The 27,212-nt window shown below is 34.5% G+C and overlaps 1 protein-coding gene across 1 annotated transcript in view; it reads left to right on the top strand.

Annotated features, from left to right (window-relative positions):
- Positions 1-17,888: 17,888 nt before the first annotated feature.
- Positions 17,889-27,212, top strand: part of VGLL3 (vestigial like family member 3) — a 29,832-nt gene continuing 20,508 nt past the window's right edge. Inside the window, exon 1 of the mRNA XM_053704561.1 lies at positions 17,889-18,197. Within this exon, the coding sequence (XP_053560536.1) occupies positions 18,087-18,197 (111 nt within the window). The 5' untranslated portion in view covers positions 17,889-18,086. The remainder of the gene's footprint in view (positions 18,198-27,212) is intronic.

The raw sequence follows: 27,212 nt of genomic DNA, 5'->3' as shown, positions 1-27,212 counted from the left end.
GATACTCTCGTCTCTACATCATTCATACGGATCGAAAACTGTTTAATTTCATTTGTGAGAGTTGCCATTTCTGATTTTAAAGCTTCAAATTGTGGCATCACCAGATCTGAGATCTGTTGAATTAGTAGCACATTATCTGAACCACTCGCCCCTATATCATTTAGATTAAGTATCTCAGAGCTACTCTCATTAGGTTTGAGTTTTTTTTCTCTTGATTTGGGTGGCATATTGGGTGGGGTGGATTTAGTATGTGAAATAAATCTTTCCATGTATTAAGTGAATAAGTGTCAGAAATTAGACTAGATCCTGCATAAAATATCTAAAGTTAGAATATACTACTCTGTCTTGATCTTGGATCCTTTTAAGTGAGTTTAAGGTCTCTATCTGGTTAGGATATATTACAAAAAAAGTGTATTTGTGCTAAAAAAGCCACACAGTCTAGCAATATCAACAAGCTAGAACAATTCACTCAATGTGTAAGTGTGTCTTTCTTTATCTCAAAATGTGTGTGTAGAAGGAAAAAGGGTGAAAAAGAAAAAGAGACAGCAAGACATGCATCAATAAGAACATTCTGTATACATAGTCTACTTAACCTAAAAAACAATTATTGTGAAAAGGAAAACCTCTAACGTTTTACTATATAAATAAAAAAACGAGTGAATATGTGAATGCCACCTACAGAAGATTATATTGATCTCAGTCTGCTAATTCCCAATCTAAATAACAAAAAAGTTATATTGTCTGAAAAAATTATTATTTGCTATAGAAAAACAGTCTAGAATACCATCTATAAAAGGTTATTGTACTCAAGACCAGATGCAAAGATCTTTAAACCAGCCTTTGTGAACTTATCAGACTCCTTTCCCTGCAAAAGGATTTATATCATAAAAAAGCCCCAGAACGCTTAACAAAGAAACTTTTCTTAAACAAACAGTAGCTGTTGTACAAAGTTAACAGATCAAATAGAAACCATAGGGATTATTATCTAAACATGTACCAAGAAAACTTGTTACATACATAATCAGCTTTAGGTACTTTTTGTATAGAATGGACACAATGTGAGATACAATTTATCTAATACTCTAAAAGGTGTGAGTATATTCCAAGCTTATCAGAGTCAGTAGCTTCTGGGACCCTTAGCCTTAGTTTTCCAGTTATCTTTTAACCACCTTGGACCCACCAAATCACTTGATTCTATATATTAGGTGTTAGGATGGTGGTTATTACTTTATGAGTCTCCACAGTCCGTTTTTATTTGAGAAAGGCCTCTTTCCCTTTCCGGATTATAAGACCGGAGAGTGTCTCTCTAGTGTGACCCAGATATTAAGTGTCCCCAAGGGCCAAAATTAAAACAGTCCAAGTTCGTAGAACAAAATGTATAACAATAATAATTGCCTTTTGCTTTTTTAAAGTGGATTAAGGCCCCTTTAACCTCGCTACATGTAGCTTTTATAGCAAGTTTTAAGGGAGCAGTTCTTAGCTTGACCAACCTTGGGATGATATAGAGACAGTCTTACCAAGCCGGAGCAGTAGAGACCTTGCCCCTGTTACCAGCTCCACTCATGCGTCCTCTCTCCTTCGAGTCTCCTGTGTTCTCAGTTGTTCCGACTCTCAGTTCCGCTGGTACCTGCCTCCCGCATACAGCGCTTCCTGCAAGAGAGTTTCGCCGTACAACCAATCGGGTCTCAGCGTCCTCACGCTGCCAAGCCTCACTTTGGTCGTTGGGTGTTCAGGCTTACGGCTATGCGGTTGTACGCCTCCAGCATGCGGGAGTATCCTGACTGGGATAGTGGGGTGCGCCTAGCTCTTCTGGCGAAAGGGATTACCGGTCACAGTAAGTAACGAGGCCACTGAACTCGGACACCTCCGTGATCTGTGCCTCCACAACAGCAACTCTGTCCCCCTTCCTTTAGCCGTTATCTTTAGGCTGGTTCCACCACACTACTTGTATGTCTTTAGGCCCGGTAGGTATGTGCGAGAACGCCACCCGGCGTAATGACTCTGCTCCTGAGTCCGTCTGCAATTGAGGAGCCGGCTTCTGCAAAAAGGTATCCAGACCAGATAGGTTCTCTCTGGCCAAGGATTAGCGCATAGAAACATAGAAACATAGATATTGACGGCAGATAAGAGCCATAGGCCCAGCAAGTCTGCCCCACCTTACCTAACAGTATAAACTTATCTAGTTCGTAGGATAGCCCTATGCTTGTCCCATGCATTTTTAAAGTCCCCCACAGTGTTTGTTGCTACTACCTCTTGAGGAAGTTTATTCCATAAATCAATCACTCTTTCTGTAAAGAAGTGCTTCCTCAAATTACTCCTGAATCTACTACCCTTTAGCTTGAGCTCATGACCCCTTGTTCTTGAATTTTCCATTTTATGTAAAATACCCACAGCCTCAGTTTTACTAAACCCTTTAATGTACTTGAAAGTTGCTATCATATCACCTCTTTCCCTTCTCTCCTCTAAGCTATACATATTTAGGTCATTGAGCCTATCCTGGTAAGTTTTATTTTTTAGACCATGTACCATTTTGGTAGCCCTCCTTTGCACAGATTCAAGTTTGTTAATATCCTTCTGAAGATATGGCCTCCAGAACTGCACACAATACTCAAGATGAGGCCTAACTAATGATCTATAAAGTGGCATAAGAACCTTACTATTTCTGCTGCAAATACCTCTACCAATACATCCAAGCATTCTGCTAGCCTTACTCGCTGCCTTACTACATTGTTTACTAAGTTTTAAATCATCTGAAATAATAATTCCCAAGTCCTGTTCCTCGTCTGTAACAGTCAGTAAAGTGTCATTGAGTCTGTAATTAACATTTGGATTTTTCTTCCCTAAATGCATTATTTTACACTTTGCTGTGTTAAACTTTAGATCCCAGTCGTTTGTCCAATCCTCCAATTGTTGTATATCACTTCTCATTTTGTCTACCCCCCCTGGAACATCCACTCTGTTGCAAATTTTTGTATCATCTGCAAAGAGACATACTTTCCCCTGTAGCCCTTTGCTGATATCGCAGATAAATATGTTAAACAAAACAGGCCCCAGAACTGACCCCTGAGGAACACCACTAGTAACAGCCCCCTCTGCTGAATGAACTCCATTTACTAAGACACTTTGTTTTCTGTCCTTAAGCCAGCATTCCACCCAGTTCACAATTTTTGAATCTAGACCAAGGAGATATAGTTTGTGAATAAGTTTATTGTGTGGGACGGTGTCAAATGCTTTGCTGAAATCTAGATATGCTACATCAACTGCTCCTCCCTTGTCTAATACTGTTGTTACATAATCAAAGAAGTCAATTAGATTAGTCTGACATGATCTCCCTGAAGTAAAACCATGCTGATTTTGGTCCTCTAAATTGTTTGTCTTTATGTAAGTCATAATTCTTTCCTTTAAGAGGCTTTCCATTAATTTCCCTACTACTGAAGTTAAACTAACTGGCCTGTAGTTGCCAGATTCTTCTCTACTGCCCTTTTTATGAAGAGGTATTACATTTGCTATTCTCCAATCATCTGGGACAGCTCCTGTTAATAGTGACTGATTAAACAGATCAGTTAATGGGACAGTTAGCACTGAACGAAGTTCTTTTAAAACCCTTGGATGAATATTATCAGGACCCACTGCCTTTGTAACATTTATTTTTGATAATGCTAACAAAACCTCATCCTCTGTAAAAAGATTACTGTTAAGCTTGTTTCTATTTTGCATAGCATCCCTTAATGTAGACATTGTATCTTCACAATCTTTAGTGAAAACAGAACAGAAGTAATCATTGAGACAGTCTGCAATCTGCTTATCTCCTTCTATTATTCTACCATCAACTGATTTCAATTTTACTATTCCTACCTTATTTTTTCTTCTTTCACTGATATATCTAAAGAATGTTTTGTCCCCATGTTTTACTGACTGTGCTATCTTCTCTTCTGCATCAGCTTTAACCTTCCTAATTAACTGCTTAGTCTTTTTTTGTTGGAGTCTCCATATTTTCATATCATCATCTGCTTGTGTGTGTCTGTAATTTTTATAAGCTATCTTTTTTGTCTTTACAGCATGTGCTACTTCTTTGGAAAACCAAATTGGTTTCCGCTTTCTTTTACTTTTACAGACATGTCTAATACAGTGTGCGGTTGCATCTAAAATGGCACCTTTCACAAATTCCCACTGTTCTTGAACCCCTGTAATAAGATTTTTCCCCTTTAAATAGTTTTTTAGGTATTCTCCCATTAATGAAAAATCTGCCGTCCTAAAGTCTAAAACTTTTGTTTTAGTCTGGGTGTACAGTTCCTGAACATGAATACTAAACCAAACAGATTGATGATCACTGGATCCTAAGTTCTCACCTACAGACACATCTGAAACTGTATCACTGTTTGTAAGTATTAGATCTAATATAGCTTCCTTACGAGTTGGTTCCTTGACTAATTGTTCAAGTGATTCCCCTAGCAGAGATTCAAGAATATACCTGCTTCTAGCCGATCTAGCAGAAGGAATCTTCCAGTCTATATCTGGCAAATTAAAGTCCCCCAGTACTATAACCTTACCCTTCATGGTCATTTTGGTTATTTCATCTAATAACAGATTGTCCAGTTTTTCATCCTGCAATGGAGGCCTATATACAACCCCTATTCTAAAAACATTTTTATCTCCAATTTCCAAAGTCACCCAAATACTTTCCACCTCATCATTTGTTCCTACAATTTCAGTAACCTTTATATTTTCATTTACATACAAAGCAACTCCTCCACCTTTCTTTCCTACTCTGTTCTTTTTAAATAACCTGTATCCAGGTATGACTATGTCCCAGTCATGCAAATCATTGTACCATGTTTCTGTTATAGCTACTAAATCCAAGTTGTCCCTAGTCATTATTGAAATGAGTTCAGGTAATTTATTTCCTAAGCTGCGAGCATTTGTGCTCATGGCACGAAGAATTTTTCTACTAGAATTTCTAGAATTGTTACTTGGACTAACAGTTTTGGCATGCTGTGGGGGGCAGGTGGATATATTAATGCTACCCCCCTTTATTAGTTTAAATGATTTCTAATAAAGTATTTGAACTCCTCTCCCAGATACTCTGTTCCTTTAGCATCCAAATGCAAGCCATCTCTCCTAAATAACCTAGTATCTTTCCAAACAGAGCTATAATGGCCAATAAAACCAAATCCTCGTTCCCTGCACCACTTATCTAACCAAGAATTAAATGTTGTTATCCGCTCCATCTTTCCTGCTTCCTGGTCATACACAGGTAAAATAGCAGAAAATGATAGAGTTGATGCCACAGTCTCTAAATGATTACCTAGGTCACAAAACTCTTTCTGAACAGCAGCAACATGATTACTAGCCAGATCATTTGTTCCTAAATGAACAATCACATCCAACTCACTTCCCTTTCCTGCTGCCTTAACAATTCTCAAAATACGATTCCTATCCCTGTGAGCAGTAGCTCCTGGAAGACATCTAACCTCCCTTGTTTCTCCTTTACTTTCACCTAAATACACATTCCTCAAAATAGAGTCACCCACTAACAGTCTTTTTCTCAAAAACACATCTGCAGTTCTTTCCTGTGTTATGTTACCTGGAGAATCAGGTGCCAATAGATTTAAATTACCTGTTACAGCTTCAGAGGGCTCAGAAACAGCAATCTCCTCATCACAAGTGTATTCGGCAAGAGCAGCATAGGAGTTTTGCAATGGCAGAGGTTGTGGGCAATGCTTTTGGTCTACTGTTCTAATTCTTCCAGAGCCTACAGTGATCCATCTGCCTCTCCTTGCTGATCTCTGGGGTAGAGGGGCTTCTTTCTGAGGCAGCTTTGTAGAGGTAACAGGTATGTTACTTACCTTAGCTTGAAGTTTAGCTATTTCCTCCCTTAACAGGGAAAACTGCTTACAAACAGGACAGCCCCTAAATCTCCAAAAAGTAGAACGATTAAAAAGTGCAAAACACCCATTGCACTGTATCTGAGACATTTTAAACTATGCAACACTTTAACAATAAGAAAAATATAAGTATTATTTTCTACTGAATAACCCTGAATAACTCCTGAAATAACTCAAATATCCTTATGTATTTAATCCTTTTGTAGTTTGATCTCTTTGCTAAGAAGCAGAGCGCAGGTGGGGGGGTGATCGAAATTGCCCTTCAGTTTAGAGCAGCGTGCCAGCATCCATCTTGCTGCTAGCTCCTCCCCTTCCGGTTCCACAAATGCAAACTTGCCTGTAAAATAAAAATAAACCCTAAGCTAGATACAATGTAACTATTAGTTATATTGTAGCTAGCTTAGGGTTTATTTTATAGGTAAGTATTTAGTTTTAAATAGGAATAATTTAGTTAATGATAGTAATATTTATTTAGATCTCTAAGCATGTGGCAAATGCTATGTCCACTAGGGGGCTATAAGTAGGGAAAGTTAAGTCTGAGATATGTGTTAGGGGGCTGCGCATGTGTCCACTACATAGTTGTGACCTAATGAAACTGAATCAGGGCACTAGGGAGAACACAGTACAATATAGAAAGGTAAAATGATAGAATATGAAGGTTGCATATTAAACAAAGAAAATTCAACTATTAGCTGGGTGCTAAAAATAAAAAAGAGAGGTATGTGCATTAATTGGGTCCACACTCAGCACACACATAATTGCAGACCTAATATGCGCCACAAAAACAAGTTTATATCTAGCCTATACCGGCTCTGCTCAAGTCCAACCTGCTGTATGAGAAGTCCCATTCTGTATGGAGATAGTTGTCTAAAACCAAGGGAAGATCACGATAGTCCCTTGTGGTGAGTTGTCTTGGAGGAGCAGTTGTCAGGATCGTGACCCAATCATAGGAATGCTTTATTGCGAAGTGAGTCTGAGAAAGTCCCCAGTATCCCGTCCAGGAGCCGGCCACATCCCAAGAACAGGGCACCGAAGGTGAGGGGGTAAATTTCTGGCTTCTATCTATAATTGGAGAAGGTAGCTGGGGGCCCGATATACGCTCCCCGTTTGTGGGTTGCTCGCAGTCACACAACAGAGCCGTGCTCAATTTCCAGATTTGCTGCAGTGTTGCAGTTGGAGCATGTTAGGTGAGTAAATGACTTATTTCTGGACTTCCCTCTGAGCCTCAACTGATTCCGAGGTCTCCTTAGGCTCTCTGGAGCTATACTTTAAGATCTGATCTGTTGTAGGGTGTATTTCTGGTGTTACAGAGGGAACAAACTTAAGTGAAAGTGGCAGCCGGGCGCCATCTTCCGTGTAGGCCTCTGACGTTAGCTTTAAGATCCGTAAACTGTACCTCCATCTTACGGTCAAGGTCCCAGAATAAGGCTAGTGTGGCAAGACTCCTCCATCCTGCTATATATAGCCAGCAATCAAATAGGCCTGTAGAACCCGGATTACCGGAGGGGATTGAAAAGATAGAGAAGTAAAAGTATGTAGGCCGTCTAATAATTTGTGTGATTATTCCGCATAGAGTTCTGGGTGTGATAATCCTGTTAGGGCCACAGTCCTCAGGTAAGGAATATTAGTATAGCACAATCCTGGAGCCCAGTGGGAAAACTGTGTAGCTTTAATAATTGATGCAGGCTGTTGTAGGCTTCAACCAAAGGTGACGGCCTAAAATCTTAATAGGCTAATTCAGCTCCTGGGTGGTCTGGTGAGGGAATCTCGGCAAATTTCAGCTCTACCGGATGAGTAGTAGTGGGATCCTATAAGTATAGGGTAAAATGAAAGCTATATCCCAAGGCAATTTATGAATTAAGAGAATATTTCCAGAAGCTTCATGAAATGCAACTGATCATGGCCGCCTCTTGCAATATTTTTTTTTAATAATTTTTATTAGATGGTGTAACTGTGTTGTTTAACGTATTTTTGATGTGTTTTGTGACACTTTTTTGTTTTGCAAAAAAATTATCCAGAGGTCTGAGGACACGCTAATCCGATGAGCATTAACTTCAATTGCGCTCATGTGATTGCGTTTACTTTCAACTTGTAATATGAGTGAAATTTAACTTGCGTGCAAACGAAATCGAAAACCTGATATAGTTTGCGTGCAAACATGTGCGCTCCACTCATAATCTGGCCCAAAGTGTGTAAACGATAGCTATTTTGAGGCTTTGTCGAATATAGCAATGTTAAAGGGACTTAATGTGACATTGTACACTCGATTTTTCTTTGCATAAATGTTTTGTATATTATCTATTTATATAGCCCATCTGGGAGCATTTTTATAAAAATGTATGGTTTTGCTTATTCTTTAATATCATTGTACTGATTTTCTCCTAACCAAGCCCCACATTTTTATATGTATACTGATGTCTACAGATTCCTGTGGCACCTGTTTGTACAATATCTTTTCATATGCAGGGAAGGGGGGAGGAGAGACTATCTGCTCTTCGTACGTTCCAAGCCCCTTTCACTCGGTGTCCCAACCTAACCTCATCAACAGTGCTAAACTGGAAGCTTCTAAGTAATTGTTTTAAATGTTTTATACTGGACTTTTAGATCAGTATCAGTGCAAATTCTTCTTTATGGTATTACATGCATTTATATGAAAATAGGTGTATACTGTCCCTTTAAAGCCATGATAAATACAATTTTATTTTTAACATAGGTATATTCCACACAGGCATTGTTTACCATCTATCTGTTGCTAATTGTCCTCAGTGGAAGAGATTAGATAAGGTAGGTTGACCAGATCTAAGTAAAAAAAAGGGACGCTTCATTGAGGACATACAACACATTCAAAGCCAATGGATGAATTATTAGACTAGATCTTGGTTGTAGCATTTCAAACAAGTTATTTTAAATTACATAATGAATTCAAATAATAATTGCCAATAGTATTGTTGTTATTAAAAAAACAACATCATATGTACCATAAATAGTGATTATTTTAAGTTGGTTAGGCAGAAGACTCCATCTATGTAGGACCCTTTTTTATTTTATATTGTGAAAGTGTTTCTTCTGCCTCTCACACACCCTAACACACTGGTGATATAAATATAATATTCACAACAGATATCCCTTCAAACAGTTCTGGGGACACCAGGACAGTGTGTTAAAAAATGTTATGATCCAGTCAAAAACAGGACATCTGTTTATCATAAGATAAGGGAAACCTAGCATTAAACATGTGGCATTGATATCTTTATAGAAAGGAATAACGTACTTTATAGAAGTCCATCATGACTGTGCCCTTGTGCATAAAGTGAGTTCCATTAAGACGTGGTTTGAGGAGTTTGATGTAGAGGCACTTTAGTGGCCTGCACAGAGCCTTGAACTTAACCACATTGGACACATTTGAGATAAATTGGAAAATGCAGATTTCAATTCAGGTCTTCTAATCCAACATCAGTGCCTGACCTCACAAATGCTCTTTTTGCTGAATGGGCACACACTCCCATAGCTACACTTCAAAATCTTGTAGAAAATCTTCCAAGAAGAGTTGTGGTTTCAATAGTTGGAAAGGAAGGAGGGGGGACTCCCTTTTAAAGGCCCTAGTTTGGAACAACAAGCTCATATATGTGTGATGGTGTCCATATACTTTTGTCCATATAGTGTATCATTTAGAAACATAAAGAAAAATCTGGTTAATCTCTTAACTGGGTTATGCCTGGTTAGAACTTGCCCTGGGATGAACCACATTTGATATAAATCAGTAATAAAGTCTTTAGATTGTACCTGCTTTTATCATGGAAATTAGATACAAATTATATATTTATGCATGTATTTATATTTATTAAACTTTCAGGATGAGTTAACTAGCCTTCCCTAGTGAGGAGGCATTTGTAAATTACAAGTTAATTTATATCTTAATTTCACAATAACAGGTTAAATTTAAATAGAAATTAATGCAGCAGTATCACTTGTGCATTTCCTACATATGGATAACAGGTACTTTCTGCTAATGATCACAGGTTGCTAGGTACAATAAGGTTCACTAATGTTGGAGTAGCGGTTTCAGTTAAAACAGATGATACATCCAAAAAGAGAAGCACTAGGTGCAGCCTCTTTTGGCCCAATTGCGCTTTTCACAGATGAGAACCTTTCTGAAGTATATTAGTCTGATTCAACCTTGCATGGTCAGTCTAGTCCAGAAATACCAGACAATCCTTCACTTGAACAAGGAACATGGCAACATCAGATGATTGTTGCAGCCTTGGCCCTTGTCAGTAAGGTGCAGTCATATTCCTCTAAGCACATTTGGCAATGAGTCCACATCTGGTTTCCCCATTACTCTTAGGGAGACTTCCCTAGGGTCAATGTCTTTGCCCTCAGTCTACACAATCGGCCAGATTATGAGTAGAGCGCAAACTATTGCAAACAAGCGATAAGGGGTTTATAGCGGGTCTTTGTGTGCATCAGGCTTCCCGCTAGTATTACAAGTTGAAAGAAAATGTGATCACTTGAGCACAATTGTGATCTACACTAGAGTGCTTACCGTGACTTTAGAGCTCTTGTTATCTGTTTTGCAAAACTAAAAAGTTGCACAAAATACATCAAAAATACATTACAAAAATATGTTACACTCATGATAACACTATCTAATAAAAATTATTGGAACAAAAAATTGCACACAAAAGTTATATGGGCTCAAACATTTGAGGTCTCAGGTATTAAAAAAGGCAGGCAAATGGCTTTAACATAGAGATACATACATATACATTACTAAAGGTGTATGTGTATGTTTATTTATATGTCTATATATGTATACATATGTTTATATATTTATATGGGTGTATATACAGAAATATATACACATATAAAAACATAAATACATATGTATAGAACAAAGGGTGGGTAAGGACAGCGCTAAAAAAGCTGAAAGATAACTACAACCACTGTATGGGTAAAAATATATAAGTTTAATTAATAAATATGTTGAGGCAAACAACAACTACAAGATGCCATATACTAGTGGCTAAATTTAAAATGTATAAAATATATATAAGTGACCGGCCCCTTAATACTAAATTAGTGTAGTCCTAAATATACAGTCTTCTAAAATTGCTACAAATAGCTAAATGCAAATATTCTAAAATAGCTACAGACTATGAAAATCCTGAAACAGGCTAAAAATAGCATAAAAAATAAAAGTACATATGAACATTAACAAGAGCGGATATCAACAGTGAGATTGTATGATAGCAGTAATGTGTAAAAACAATCATAACAAAGTTATAGAACTTGAGGCACTTTGGTGGTCCGTAATATACAATAACAGCGTCTTTTGAAACTGTATTGAAACTTCAGAGATCAGCCTTAGAAACGTTTTAGTGATTCCCTTACAACGGGTATGACGATATAACTTGACAGTCAGGCCCCCCACTTTGCGGGTATATTGCTATCATACAATCTCACCGTTGATATCCGCTCTTGTTAATGTTCATATGTACTTTTATTTTTTATGCTATTTTTAGCCTGTTTCAGGATTTTCATTGTCTGTAGCTGTTTTAGAATATTTGCATTTAGCTATTTGTAGCAATTTTAGAAGACTGTATATTTAGGACTACACTAATTTAGTATTAAGGGGCCGGTCACTAATATATATTTTAGACATTTTAAATTTAGCCACTAGTATATGGCATCTTGTAGTTGTTGTTTACCTCAACATATTTATTAATTAAACATATATTTTTACCCATACAGTGGTTGTAGTTATCTTTCAGCTTTTTTTAGAGCTGTCCTTACCCACCCTTTGTTCTACTGATATATTTGAAAGCCTTTGGGGAAAGTTTTTTATTGGTACTTCTTAGATAATTACTGGGGTAGTGCTGTGGGACGTTTGTAAATTTGTTCCATAAATACATATGTAGACATATATAGACATATATCTAAAACATGCAGAGTGGGAATGGAGACCACCACAACCCCACCACCCATTAGGACAGACTCGAACGAAGGGCAGAAAAAGAACTATAGATGTAGAAGAGGATGCAGAGCAGGGAGGAGACTTCAATTCCAAAAGAAGGAGGTCATAGCTGATGATGAGACACTGGAAACTATAAAAAAAAATTCAATATCTCATCATATGTACTAAACCCAATAGAGGAGTCCCTTTTAGGGAAGGGACTATCATTTGCACCTGTAAAAGCACCCAATCCGTTTGATTTGTTCATTGATGTTAACAAATTCACAAGAAAATTGACATTAATCTGTCACTTTGAGAAAGAAAACAATTGTAGGGATGTTAATAGCTTAACAAATGAGGATACAAGCACTCTATTATCTAGAACAAGAAAATCAAAGCCATTCATCACAATACTCTATAAATTGTCTGGAGGAAATTGAGGGCGCCCCTATGTTGGGGGATTCACATTTAAGGCTGAAATCCATCTTTTTCCCTGTACAGTCACAGGGCAAATTTATTACTAATTTCAAAGATGTACTGTTGCAAGAATGCACTGATATGTGCAATGATTTTAAAATTAGGTATCATAATTTAAGCCTCAAAGAAAAAGATGCCCTTTTAAAACTCAAAAATAATGAAGGTATTATCATTAAAGAGGTGGACAAGGGCGGGGGGATCGTCATTCAGGATAGAGGAGAATATGTGCAAGAAGCCCTCAATTTATTATTGGATAGAGATATATGCAGGGTCCTGAATGGGAATCCAACCGTAACGTTTTTGTCTGAATACTCAGAACTTATAAATGGGGGCAAACAGGATGGGGTATTAAATATGAAGGAATGGAGGTTTTTGGCAAGTGAGGAACCCAGTTAAGCTGTATTCTATCACTTGCCAAAAATCCATAAGGATAGACCCATTATATCGGGTATAAACTCCCTAATGGCACATCTATCTGAGTATGTCGATACATTTTTAAAACCAATGGTGACTAGCCTGAAATCATATTTAAGAGACACACCTCATTTATTAGAAATAATAAAGGATATCACGTGGAAACCCACATATAGATGGGCAACCTTAGATGTTTCGCCATTTTATTCTTCAATTCCCCATGGCGGTGGTATAGAATCAGTAGAATATTTTTAAAGGGATATGCACAATTTAATGAAGTGCAAAATTCTTTTATCCTTGATTCCATCAAATTTGTCAGGGAGAAAAAATATTTTTTCTTCCAGGACAAATGTTATTTGCAGATTAGTGGCACCGCCATGGGGACAAAATTTGCACCTAATTTTGCGAATTTGTACATGGGCCATTTTGAGGACACCATGATATATAATGATACAAAGCATAGGGATAATATGTGTACAAAAATCTACCGTAAAGATACAGATACAAATGGGTATCTTGATGCTAAAAGTGGACACTACCAGGGCTGGATTGATAATATCCCATATGGTCAATTTTTGAGAGTAAAACGAAATTGTACCCTTCCCCAAGATTTTGAAAAAGAATCCAATACTTTAAAAAGGCGCTTTAGGGCTAAACACTTTCCTTCTGAGACCATTGAGAAAGCTTATAGTAGATATAGTTGATTAACAGGGACACACAGTGTAATTTTAAAAAGAATAAAAAGGGTATAAGCTTAATAACAACCTTTAATGACGGACATTAAAAAATAAAAAATATTCTGCGTAAACACTGGGGGATCCTAATGAAGGACCCCTTGTTAAAGGGAGCAATAGGGAATAAACCAGAAGTTGTTTTTAGAAAGAACAAATATATAAAAAATATTATAGCTCCTAGTATAGTAAAACAAAGGAAGGAGGAGAAGAATCATGGGTTTATACATACTACAACCCTAAATGGATTTTTCAAATGTTTTAGAAAGAATTGTTGTGAACATACCCATAGTTCAAAAGACTACAATAAATACATTGATAAAGATGCAAGTGGGAGAAATCATGAAATAAAAGGTAGACTGAATTGCAAGTCGAAATACGTTGTCTACGTGTTAGAATGCAAATGTAGGACCCCTTTAAAATATATTGGTAGGACATAACGTACATTGAAAACAAGATGCCTGGAACACATCAAAAACATTGAAGCAGGAATACTAAAAAAATCCCCTCATTAAACATTTTAAAGATTATCACAATAGTGACCCCTCTCAATTTTGTTTTAAAGCTATAGAACAGGTAGAGGTAGGTCCTAGATGGGGCAGTAGATTGCTAGCCCTAAGGAAAAGAGAGACTTTCAGGATCCACGCTTTAGGGAGCCTGGGTCCACTAGGTCTAAATAGGGACATAGATCTAGCTGCCTTCCTCTAGACTGCTGTGAATTGTCTGATATAATTATTATACTATACTGTACAGGTTTTAAATAAGAGTTTTATATAGGATTTTTATTGAAATGTTATGATATCTATAGGTTGACATATAATAATGGCATAACACAGAGGGCTTGATATATACTTTATCTGATTGAATCTGCCTTCAGTTTATTCAAGATTGATACAAATTGTATTTTTTAATTGGTGCAAAAAAACAATTATATTTATTTACAGGTTTTTTTTTAAGTATTATCTCCTCACCTTTTATCAATGCAGTTAGTTCATGAGAACTTACTATAGGGTTTCATTCATACTTATTTATATAAAGAAGTAACACTCGTTTTGAACTATAATCCCCCTGACAGGTTAGGTTTCATAATATTCGGCTATATAAGTTTGAATATATTGATATAAGAACCAATGTAGAGCTTTTCATACTTTCTGTTCAAACATGTCTCTAGAACTTGCTATAAATTAAAGGCAGCAATAACAGAGGATTTTTATTAGTACCTGGATGGGAACGTTTTTGCCCTTAAACAAAATGGAGAACGGGCATTCAATCATGTTAGAGCAGTGATGCATATAACAGGAAAGTAGGGGCGCGTATACCTACCTCTGAAGAAGTGACCAATCGAGTCGCGAAAAGCGTCATGCTCCGTCCCCAACTCACACGCTCCAGTATACTGGCAACATAGTCAAAAAGCTGTTTTCGGTTAAGTTTCTGTTTACAGCAATAGATTGACTCATGCCAGCAAACACTGAAGTGGTTTTTAGATATTTTATTAATTTCATTTTATTTATTTGTACAATTTAACTCCAGTGTATATTTGTACTTGTGTATATGGTGCTTAATGTTAAAATAAATTACTTTTTTAAACAGCGATGTCCAAATGATAATAAAGGACGCGTTTCTTGGCCGCAAGCTCCTGGCCGTTTCCCCAGATTAGTTAAAAAATTAGTTTTAACTAATCTGAGGAAATGGCCAGTAGCTTGTGGCCGAGAAACGCGTCCTTTATTATCATTTGGACATCGCTGATACCTTTTAATATATAGTGGAAGCCGCACGCAGTGGAAGTTGCACTTTTCAACATAGTGCCTATCCAGAAGATCCCCTGCCTGTTTGCGGAGGAGAGTCCACGGCTGTGTCCTTGAAGTTTGGATGACATCTGTTCCAGCGTACTGACTGCTGCTGAATGTCAGTCTGCCCATTCGCACTTCTTTTTATAAGAGTGCCAATACTCTTGTGAGTATATCTACAACTCTTTGTCTTCTCTGTGACCCCAGCGTATGAAATTTATCTGCACTATGAGGCGCTGTCTTTCTTTGTTCACTTTTTTAGTTATACTGACTGATCACGCAGTTTCAAGACCAGCAGCCTATTGCACCTATCCTGCACCTTTGCACCGGAGACTACATTCACCTTTTGAGACATTGATCACAATCATCTTTGAGACTTTCTATGATAATCATGATAAACTTTTTCTTTTTTATATAGATATAGATTTTGAGTGTTATTATCACAAGTTTGAGCAAAATCTTGTTTTTTAACCATTTATTTTTTCTTATTTTGCTGTTTTTCTTTTGTATTATTTCACAATATTGCAGTTGTCCTATATTATAGAGACTCAATTAGCTATATTGTCTAAATTATTATTTTATTGGGATTTTGACCTTTTTGGCGCACTCTATCACTATATATCTGTATAGCTTTTTCCATTTTATATTTATTTAAAAAAATAGCTATTACCTTTGTGATTACAGTACTGTACTATATTTCTGATGGTACTATGTATATAAAAGTATTATATTTTCATATGTACTTTTGTTAGATGACAGTAAATGGAACAACATGCTTACATTTTATAGATTTTAGTTGGCCCAAGGTTCAAATATATTTTCTCATGTTTCTTTAGAGTTGGTCCTTGAAAAAACATATAGCCAGAAACCACAGGCACATATAAATTATCAAGCAAATGAAGCAGTTACCTTTGGCCACTTTAAAGGGACAGTCTACATCAGAATTTTTTATTGTTTTAAAAGACAGATAATCCATTTATTACCCATTCCCCAGTTTTGCATAACCAACCCAGTTATATTAACATCATTTTTAGGTCTGTGATTGCCTTATCTAAGCATCTTATGACAGCCCTCTGATCACATTACTTTTTATTTATTATCTATTGACTTGCATTTTTGCCAATTAGTGCTGTGTTGTGCTGACTCTTAAATAACTTCCCGGGCGTGAGCACAATGTTATCTGTATGGCCTACATGAACTAGCAGTCTACTGTTGTGAAAAGCAAATAAAAAAGCATGTGATAAGAGGCTGTCTGTAGTGGCTTAGAAACAGACAGAAATTTAGAGGTTTAAAAGTTATAAAGTAGATTAATATAACAATGTTGGACAAGCAAACTGGGGAAAAGGTAGTAAAGGTGTTATATATATTTTTATACAATAACAATTTTGGTGTCGACTTTCCCTTTAACTGAGAAAATAACCTAACTTATTAACTAGCTGACAAAACTATATAGTCCACACCAATTTGTATTACAATTTGAGTGCTGCACATCAGTGGAAACTTTAATAGATTTATATTTGCAATTCACATGCATTCACAGAAAGATCACAGTTATTGTGCATGAAACCCACTAAACATATACATATAGGTTGCTTGCACATAATTGTCTCTGAGGGGCAGGAGGGACACTAGCCTCTCACATGTAATGCCTATTCTCCATAGGTGCCCCTCACTGCCCCCTCAACTGTAATTATCCCTCCTAATATAGAGTTTTAACAACTAGTGTGTGTTTGTGTTTTAATGTGTGTGTTTATCATCTATCTATCTATCATCTATCATCTGTCATCTATCTATCTATATATCTATCTATTGATCTATCTGTCATCTATCAATCTAACATCTATCTATCTATCTATCTATATCTATCTATCTGTCTGTCTATCTATCTATTTGTCATCTATATCTATCTATCTATCATCTATCTATCTATCTATCTATCTATCTATCTATAATCTATCTATTTATCTATCTATCTATATATCTATCTATATATATATATATATATATCGATCTATCTATCATCTATCTATCATCTGTCATCTATCTATATATCTATCTGTATCTCTATCTATCGATCTATCTGTCATCTATCAATCTATCTATCATCTATATCTATCTATCATCTATAATCTATCTATTTACTTGATCAGGTAGCTTTACAGATAGTAATTGATTTCGCGATAGCTCTTAGAAATATTTCCAAATGTATCTTTCTGCTGCATTGAAAATGCCAAGCTATTGCTAAATAAAAACTTTTATTTTTTTCCTGGGAAATATTATTTGTTGGATTGTATAGACTTCTTAATAATAAAGGTTAAGATCTTTATAACATAGTAGTACATACTATGTACATAACACATCGCAGTGTCTACCTGCTGACTGTATTTTCAGATATAAATGAGTTTGGTTTACTTAGAGTACTCAGACTGCACTGCATCTCTCCAAAGCTAAAAGTCTGTCGGGACGTTCACATCCAGGCAGAGGAGGGGGGGGTGGATGTTTCACTGTGTGATGCTCCAGAGCTGCCTTGTTAATGATATTTATATGAAGTACACTTGAGCAGGACACACCTCTCTACATGAAGCGCAGCTGTCTATTGGCCGACCCAGGACATTCCTTTTGTGTTCATGCTAATGTACAGTCTGGATTCTTGTATCCACAGCCCACTTCTTCATCTGAAAGGACAGCACAGGAACCTATAAGTATCACAACCCGGAGCAAGCACAGGAAATATGCAGCTAGAGCAGCAGCATTTCTTAGCAAGTCAAGAAGAAAACACCCAGTTACTATAATCTATCAACCACATCAAGACCTAAACTGTTGTACAGGGAGTTCTGCAATGAGTTGTCTGGATGTTATGTGTCATCACCAAGTTTATGGAATGCACCAGTATTTGCCCAGCACAGCAGCAGCTTGCACCACAGCATATTACCATCACCATAATCAACAGGTGAGTTCTTGGTGTTTATTGGTTTATGTCATATTTTCATTGAACTTTTTGTATTATCAGTTGTTATTATTATGATTACTGCAAGGGATGTTATACAGAAAATCTAAGGCTTAATATTATGTAACTCATTCAGTTTTATAGTAATTGCAGCTTAATATATTGTCTATTTGAAGAAATGTATTTTTATTTTTTTAAATGACTGTAACAGTGTATTGTGGAAGTGTAATCTAAGTTTCCAAATGTATATATTTTCCATCAGTTAGGAATAGCAATTAGAATTAGAACTTTTAATATGTACATATTCTATTTATTTTTTTATCACTAGCAATGCCACTTGAGCAAACAGGGTTAGCATTTTTGACACTTTCTCATACTTCATCCTTAAATGTTATTCTTATTTTACTTACACTTGAACATTATATCAGTGTATCAAGCCTACTGCCAATATCTGCAACTTGATATGCAGCAAACAGGGATTTTAAAAACATTTTGATAAGGTGAGGAAACCATATATCTAATTTACAGAGAATAGCAGCTTCAACAATATTATAGGATGGAAACACCTGCTAGTCCTAGAGTCTAGAAAGATAGTTAGATAGACAGACATGCAGGTGTATATATATATATATATATATATATATATATATATATATATATATATATATATATATATATATACATATATTTAGATAGATAGATAGCACTTTACTGCAAGCTGATCTACAACATATCTTCCAAAGTGCTTACAAATGTAAAGAAAGTGAGAAGTATTTAATTATTGATGTAAGCATTATAATTTAGTCAGCAACAGCTACAAATAAATATATAAAAGTTTGGACTTAGCATTATTGGATTTATTGCTATTAAAATAAAATAACAGGTTTATTTATATATTGGTGACCAGGGATGACCTTGCTGATGAAGTAATGTATCTCAGACACAGCCTGGTAATCTAAAAATAACTTGCTAAATGTAGCCAATGCAACATGTAATTGTTGCATATTTATGTTTACAAATATTCAATTAGTTTGCCAGTAATAATATTTAAAACTTGTGGGTGAAAAATATCAGTTATTGAAAATAAAAAGAAACCATTATAAAGTAGTATAATATATCTCCTAAGTGTCTAATGTTATTTATACATATGATGATATGATTAAATGTGTTTAACACACTTATTGTATCAATTTTTTTTTTATATATTTGCTTATGGGAAGCAATGTATTACATCTATCTCTATCTATCTCTCTATCTATCTCTCTTTCTCTCTTTCTCTCTCTCTCTCTCTCTCTCTCATCTATCTATCTATCTATCTATCTATCTATCTATCTATCTATCTATCTATCTATCTATCTATCTATTATCATCTATTTATCTATCTATCTTTTTATCTATCTTTCTTTCTATCTATCTATCTATCTATCTATCTATCTATCTATTATCTATCTATCTATGTATCTATCTATTCTTTCGCTATCTATTTATATATCTGTCTGTCTAACTTTCTCTCTTATATATGGTAAATTTAACAAACAAAAGAAAAATAACTAATTAATGTAAATGAATAAATGTAACACAGCTGACAGCATTCATTTTGAGCATGGAGTTTAAGTGGGTGTAAGGAGGGGCTAACCCTTACTTGGCTCACAGAAAGTCATTGGAGAATACATTTTGTGTTGTTGCATTCCACAAAGTTTTATCATTATTGTACAAGTAGATCATCTTTACATGGGAAGTGTCCCTTAAAACCTCCTGGCAGTGGGACAGAAAACAACAGTGTCATTTCAAAACATTTAGTGCGTTTGTTTCAGAAATGCAATAAATTCACATTCAGAACTGAGTAGTTAGATATGTATCTCTTTATATGCTAAATATATTCAATCAATCAGTAATATGTAATGGAGAAAACTGCAGCACATTTTACAACTTGTATTAAAAATGCAATAACTCACCAACATTTTTTAAGTAGATCCCATCAGTATGGGGTTGATCCCAATCCTTTAGAAAAAATATTATTTTTAACAGAAAATCACCATTAAAGGCTATGAAGGATGTTTATCAAGCCCTATATTAGTTAAAAGTTATATTTCTCTGAATTTTTAAGTACGCTTTAATAAGTCATTAATGCTACAAAAACAGTTAAATAATACCCAGAGAAAATAAGCATCACTAAATTTTAATACAATATTAAATGTATAAATATAAATTAAATCAATATAATTAAAATGCTTAAGAAAAACTGTACAAAGGTTAAAAAAATATAGACCATCATAGTCCATAAAAGATATGTGATTTTAAACATATTATCCAGAACCAAAGATGATTATCACTGGTCACCTATTAGTAATATGTGCAAATAGATGAGTAAGGAATTCTTACTGAAAATTCCTACTGGACTTAATATAGTAGACTATTAAGTGGACTCTCTTTCCCCTGGCTAGTAATATTTCCTTTCTTTGCTAGTAATTTTTTTCTCCTGGTTGGAGTTAAATCATGTCTTAAAGGGATTGTTTTCAGTAAAGAATTCAACAGGCCAAAATAACCTTGTAACATGATTGTTTGACCGCACATTAAATTACTGACTAAATGCCAATGCATGTTTAAATGGATTATAGAATGACAAATGAATCTTTGTTTATTGAAGTACAATCGTTAACGGTTATGTGTGCATGCCTAGTATTCACAGTATGTGTGTGGGAGAAGATATTTTCCTTTTGACATTCTCAGCATAAACTTTGGTCTTGGTGCTGTATGAGTGAATTCATTAGAAGGCAACAATTTAAATTGTATAACAATCCATCTTTCTACTTTCTGTTATGTTACACCAATTGTTCCTGGGTAAAATGCATTCAAAAGTTCAGAGTGAGTTGGCATTTTTCAAATAATTACTGCAACATTTGGTCATTTTAAAGGCCATATAATACTTTAGGAACAAATTTACATAGGTCAATATTATAGTATTAAGGATTACAATACTCATTTACTGTAATATTTCATGGGGTAAAAAGAGTAGTAGCTGGTAAAAAATACTATCAATAAGGCTTCTTCTAGATTTTTTCAGTTATGTAAGATACTAGTGCATACTATAAGATACTAATATACAATCTGACATGTATCAGAGTAAACATAAATTATTATATTTTTATATTCCCCTATAATTGGGGGTAAACATACGGATGGAAGGTTGTACACCGCTAGGATAATGCGAAAAATCTAGACACGCAGAAATACCAACCAAAAAGTATATACAGTAGATATACACAAACTGTAACATAATAAGCATTTACTAATTAAGATTTAGAAACAAATTAATTATTAGCAAAACAGAGATTTTTTTTGTATAATTATTTTCCCATTGGCACCAAAATCCCTGTATAAATATAACCCCACCCAGAATACCGATACATTTTTTTTATTTATTTATTTTAATACACTACTTTATGTATTTGCTAAAACACTAACTTGATAAATGACTGAAAAAAATGTGTTATCAGTAAAACTTCATATAAATGGTTTATAGCAGTACATCAGTTGTTATCTTATCAACATAAAACACCTCACAAATATTTGAGTACATTTTGAGCATATTTGTTACATTCATAGGTACATAATTAGTTTTTTAAACAAATTATTTAAAATGCTTTGCAATGAAAAAGCCATATATATATATATATGCAAGAGTATTTCAGTATTTCAGTGATACATTTTTTGTGGACTAATATTACATAGCAAAAGACAAGCTATCGAAAGAGTGTCCTCTTTCCCAGGTCTGAAGCATGCAAGAGAGGACACTCTCTTGAAAGCTTGTCTTTTACTATGAAATGTTAGTCCAGTAAAAAGGTATTACTGTATACTGAAATACTCTTGTTATTTTGATATTTAACTACTGGACTAATATGGTTACTTTTATATATATATATATATATATATATATATATATATATATATATATATATATATATATATATATATTTATTAATTTCACTAATTGTCTTGATATATATTTTCTCATTGTGTCATTGGTTTATATCCAGTATGTATCATAAATAATTTACAGTAATCACAGGATCACTTTTATTCTGTTAATAAGTCTCAACTGTTTACAGTTTGTGTCAGCTGACTTCTTCAAAAGCTGTGCTGCCTCTATTGATCTCCTGTGGACTTCTGTCAATCTCCTGTCGTCCTCGTCTCTTTTGATGCGTTCTGTAGGCGATCATCTTCTAAGTTGTGCAAATTTAGTTCAACTTAGCTGACAAGATCTCAAAGTAAAAAAAAAAAAATAACTGTCCTAGTTCACTAAATTACGATTCAGTATAAACTGGATTCTTTCCCTATGCAATATTGTCATTTTATTGTATTTTATGGTAAAACCTTTGCTTGCTACAAAGTGGAAATATAAAAGGTTGGTTAATAATTTGCTTTATTTTGCAAAACACATTCATTATATTCTTCAAGCACTTATAAAAAAATATGATTAACCATTTATTTTTAGTTAATGTCAGCATTAGGGGTTCTACACAAGATACATTTATTTTTAGTTAATTTCAACATTAGGGGTTCTACACAAGATACATTTATTTTTAGTTAATTTCAGCATTAGGGGTTCTACACAAGATACATTTATTTTTAGTTAATGTCAGCATTAGGGGTTCTACACAAGATACATTTATTTTTAGTTAATGTCAGCATTAGGGGTTCTACACAAGATACATTTATTTTTAGTTAATTTCAGCATTAGGGGTTCTACACAAGTTACATTTATTTTTAGTTAATTTCAGCATTAGGGGTTCTACACAAGATACATTTATTTTTAGTTAATTTCAGCATTAGGGGTTCTACACAAGTTACATTTATTTTTAGTTAATTTCAGCATTAGGGGTTCTACACAAGATACATTTATTTTTAGTTAATTTCAGCATTAGGGGTTCTACACAAGATACATTTATTTTTCTTCATAGTTTTTAGAATATCTTTTTGAAGTGTTTTTCCTTTAGCTTTGTGAAAATTATGCACATTCTTATTCCAGGCAAAGTGATTCTGCACTTTCTCATTAATTTTCAAAACCTGAAGAGCTCATCTATTCAGATATGCTTATACTTACCCAAATAACATCTCCAATGCACAATGAACACAGCTTCTAATGTGGCCCTTCTGGTTCTTCATCCAAGCAACCTCTCTAGTTTACATATCAGCTTTACCTTTAGTTTTTACTAGAGAAAGGCTTTTGTTTCCCCAAGTATCAATATATATATATCTAACCTTTTGTTTCCTCAAAGTATCAATATATATATATATATATATATATATATATATATATATATATATATATATATATATATATATATATATATATATATATATATATACCAACGCTGGTTCCTCAAAGTATCTATCTATCTATCTATCTATCTATCTATCTATCAATCTATCTATCTATATATATATATATATATATATATATATATATATTGATACTTGGGGAAACAAATATATATATATATATATATATATATATATATATATATATATATATATACATACCAACGCTTTTGTTTCCTCAAAGTATATATATATATATCCATGACTTGCATTTTATTGTGCCCTCATATTAGGTACTTTAAACTATGCAGGTCCTTTAGAAATAAATAATAACAACATATCCCACTATTTTATTATTGCATTTCAAGCATTTAGTACCTTCACAGTACTTATACTTGAATTATTTTATGTTGAACAATTCACTATTTTCTCTTGTTTACCGTAGTCAATTTCATTGTGTGTTGCTACCCCTTTTAAAATCCTATATATGTTTAGTGGTCTATTCATAAAGGTCCTTGAGAGCGACATGTTTAACTATGGTGAAATAGTCGATTTAAAGAAAAATCTCCAAACTGGCTTTTAACTAAAAGAAAGATGATAATAAAATCATATTTTACAAACATTTCACACTGTCAACGTTGATATAAGTTGGTTTTGTAAGAGAAACAGCCAAATTGCTAGTACAAGTATAGAAAGTCAGCTATACCGGTGCACCGAATTGTGTAATTCTGCTGACTTTATGTTTCAAGTCTGTGATTTCACTTACTAAGAACGGAATACTATAAAGTCATTTCAAATCAGTTGAAACTGAGAAAATGTTTTACAATGACTTTTAGATGACTTGAAACACTTTTTTGTCCTTGTCAGCTTGAAAACTGGACCTTAAAAAATAGACCCTGAATTCCACTTACTTTGTTAACAGTTTCCTTTCTAACCACATTTGAATTATACCATATCATATTGATAACATACTGGAGTTAATTGTATACCAGCTGAAAAGTTTATTGAAAAATGATTGTAATGGGATAATTAAAATAAACCTAAATTCTTCCAAACTGTTTTAAGGAGGTAAAAAAAATAATAAATTTATGGATTTCTACTCATAATTAACCATGAGAAACGTTTCCATCTCCCTTGAGAGGGACTGGAGACCTGGTGTCAGTATAACAGTTATACTTACATTGTCTGTAAATAAAATATTTCTTTGCTGCTGCCCTAGGCACAGTGAAGTTTACTGCCAACCCCAACACACACCCAACACTGGTAGCACATATTTGATAAGGCCACAGACAGATGGTGAAGCCATCACCATACTAGATAAATAGGATATTATTGCGTTAGATCATATAGAAATAGAATAGAAAAAATTAAATATGTTTACATTTAATCTGAAACTTGCAGGGAATGCATATTTTTTCACATGCATTGTCAGACATTAAACCAGCATTGAACCAAGGAATTCATTGTTTTGTCCCTTGCACAGAAAAAAACTTTGAAAACGCAAAAGGAAAAAAAAAACCTGGTTCAATCAACACATGAAAATCAATTAAAAAAAATAAATAAATAAAAAGCTGTAATAGATTTTAATAAATATTATATATGAATCAAATAAAACATTCAGTGCAAACCCTATACGCTTAACATGAATCCCCATCCACATAGATATTACACTAGTTGTATAGTAACAGTATACTTAGCTTACCAATACTTACATCTGCTATATTAATTAACATGTGAAAGAAAAGAAAATGCTTTGGGTAGTAAAGATTGGAACAATAAGAGCCAGAGTAGGAATGTAATACCTACCTTGTTAAATTTCCAACTGCTAGAACAGTGTGATCTCTATTGCTCATGTATTATGTATCAAAATATGCTTTGTGCTAAGAATTCATAGACATGACAATGTTTAGTAAAGTATTTAAACTGGTAAATTATAAACATACATTATATGAGAAAGAAAGAAAGAGATATTTTATCATTTATACCTGCTCCAGACACTAAATATGCGTTCACAGAATTACACACATACAAAGGAAAGGGGTGAAATCTGAACAATTATGAGTTGTCACATTTCTTAGTTAAAAATATTGCACAGAATAAGTGTTGAGTCTGGAAAGATTCCAAAGTATACTTGAAAACCTGCTTAATGCAGTTTTCTGCAATATACATTAAGCCTAGTTTACAAGGGCGCTCAATAATACTCATGATACATTTTAACCTTTGACATGTAATGTGAAAGCAAAAATGCAAGAGGCATGGTGCATTCAAATCGCTAGTGTACGATCCAAAGTGCTTGCATTTTTGTTTACATATCAAGTCAAAGGTTAATATTTAGCAAGAGAATTATAGGGAGCGATACTGTATATATGTTGTATTGCAGAACTGACTGATTTCCCTCAGGCAGTATGAGGGTCTGCACACTACAATGCCAACTTTGATTTTTTTTCAGTATTATGCTCTGTCTGAATTATGAAAGTTCAATTTTTACTTTCACAGCTCTTTACGTGTGGAGACATAAAAGGCTGTTACACTCAGGATGTGTTGCAGCCATCTTGGTTAATCAAGGGGTTTAAAGAGGAATAGTTCATCTAAGGACATGTGGGAAACATGAGTCTATCTGCAAGAAACTCACACACAGGGCCTATTTATGAAGCTACAAATCGAGTCTCAGATGAGCGCCATTGTCACCACTGCTTCTTAACCTGTCCACAACCTCAGAGGTTAAAGGGACACTCAATCAAAATTAAATTTTCCTTATTCATATAGAGCATGCCATTTTAAACAATTTTCCAATTTACTTCCATTAACAAAATGTGCACAGTCTTTTTATATTTAAACTTTTTGAGTCACCAGCTCCTACTGAGCATGTGCAAGAATAAGTGAGTATGCATTTGTGAATGGCTGATGGCTGTCACATGGTACGTGTATGCATTTGTGATTGGCTGATGTCTGTCACATGGTACAGGGGGAGTGGAAAAAAACATAACTTTTAAAATTGTCAGAAAAAAAATCCACTACTCATTTGAAGTTCAGACTAAGTGCTATTGTACTGCCTTGTTATCTTGCATTTGTTGATTATGCAAATCTACTGTGTTGACTGGTCCTTTAAGCATGTCAAATATCTCAGACTCTTTCATCCAAGATGATTGACTAGCTCTGCTTGTGCAGTTTGTTGCATGTGAGAATCTGGGAGGGCCACATAAGAAAATATGTGTGCAGTATTAAATTATAATAGAAGATTCAACATTGAGGTCTTAAACATGGATGGACAGGTTCCCTGTCTGGGAACATTGTCCACATATACTTTCATGAATTGGGCAACAGTGTCAAAAGAATGATGCTTAATGCTTAATGAAGTGAGGGTTAACATACCCTAAAATAAAAATACACCTTTTTCTATTTGAGCCAACAATTTTGCGATACCATACAGTGCCCATTAATTGTTTTTTCACATTTTAATGCAACTAAACTCAGCAATAGAAAGAAGTTTCTCATTATGCAGAACTCAGGTCTGACACAGTAATATGTACCAGACTTCTCTGTCAGTTGAGAAATAAAGAGAAACATTTTAATTGCACTCTGTTGCCGTTTAGCTCTTACATGTAATGTAATAATACACAATAATTTTTAGTTGCGTGCCTTCATGTCCTGCTTGGTAAAATTGTGATGTCAGTTATAAGACTGGAAGAAGTTAAG

Source organism: Bombina bombina, chromosome 3 (genome assembly GCF_027579735.1).
Source record: "Bombina bombina isolate aBomBom1 chromosome 3, aBomBom1.pri, whole genome shotgun sequence".
Classification (NCBI taxonomy): domain Eukaryota; kingdom Metazoa; phylum Chordata; class Amphibia; order Anura; family Bombinatoridae; genus Bombina; species Bombina bombina.
The sequence above is the reverse complement of the archived record's forward strand: the minus strand, read 5'-3'. Positions and strand labels throughout refer to the sequence as shown.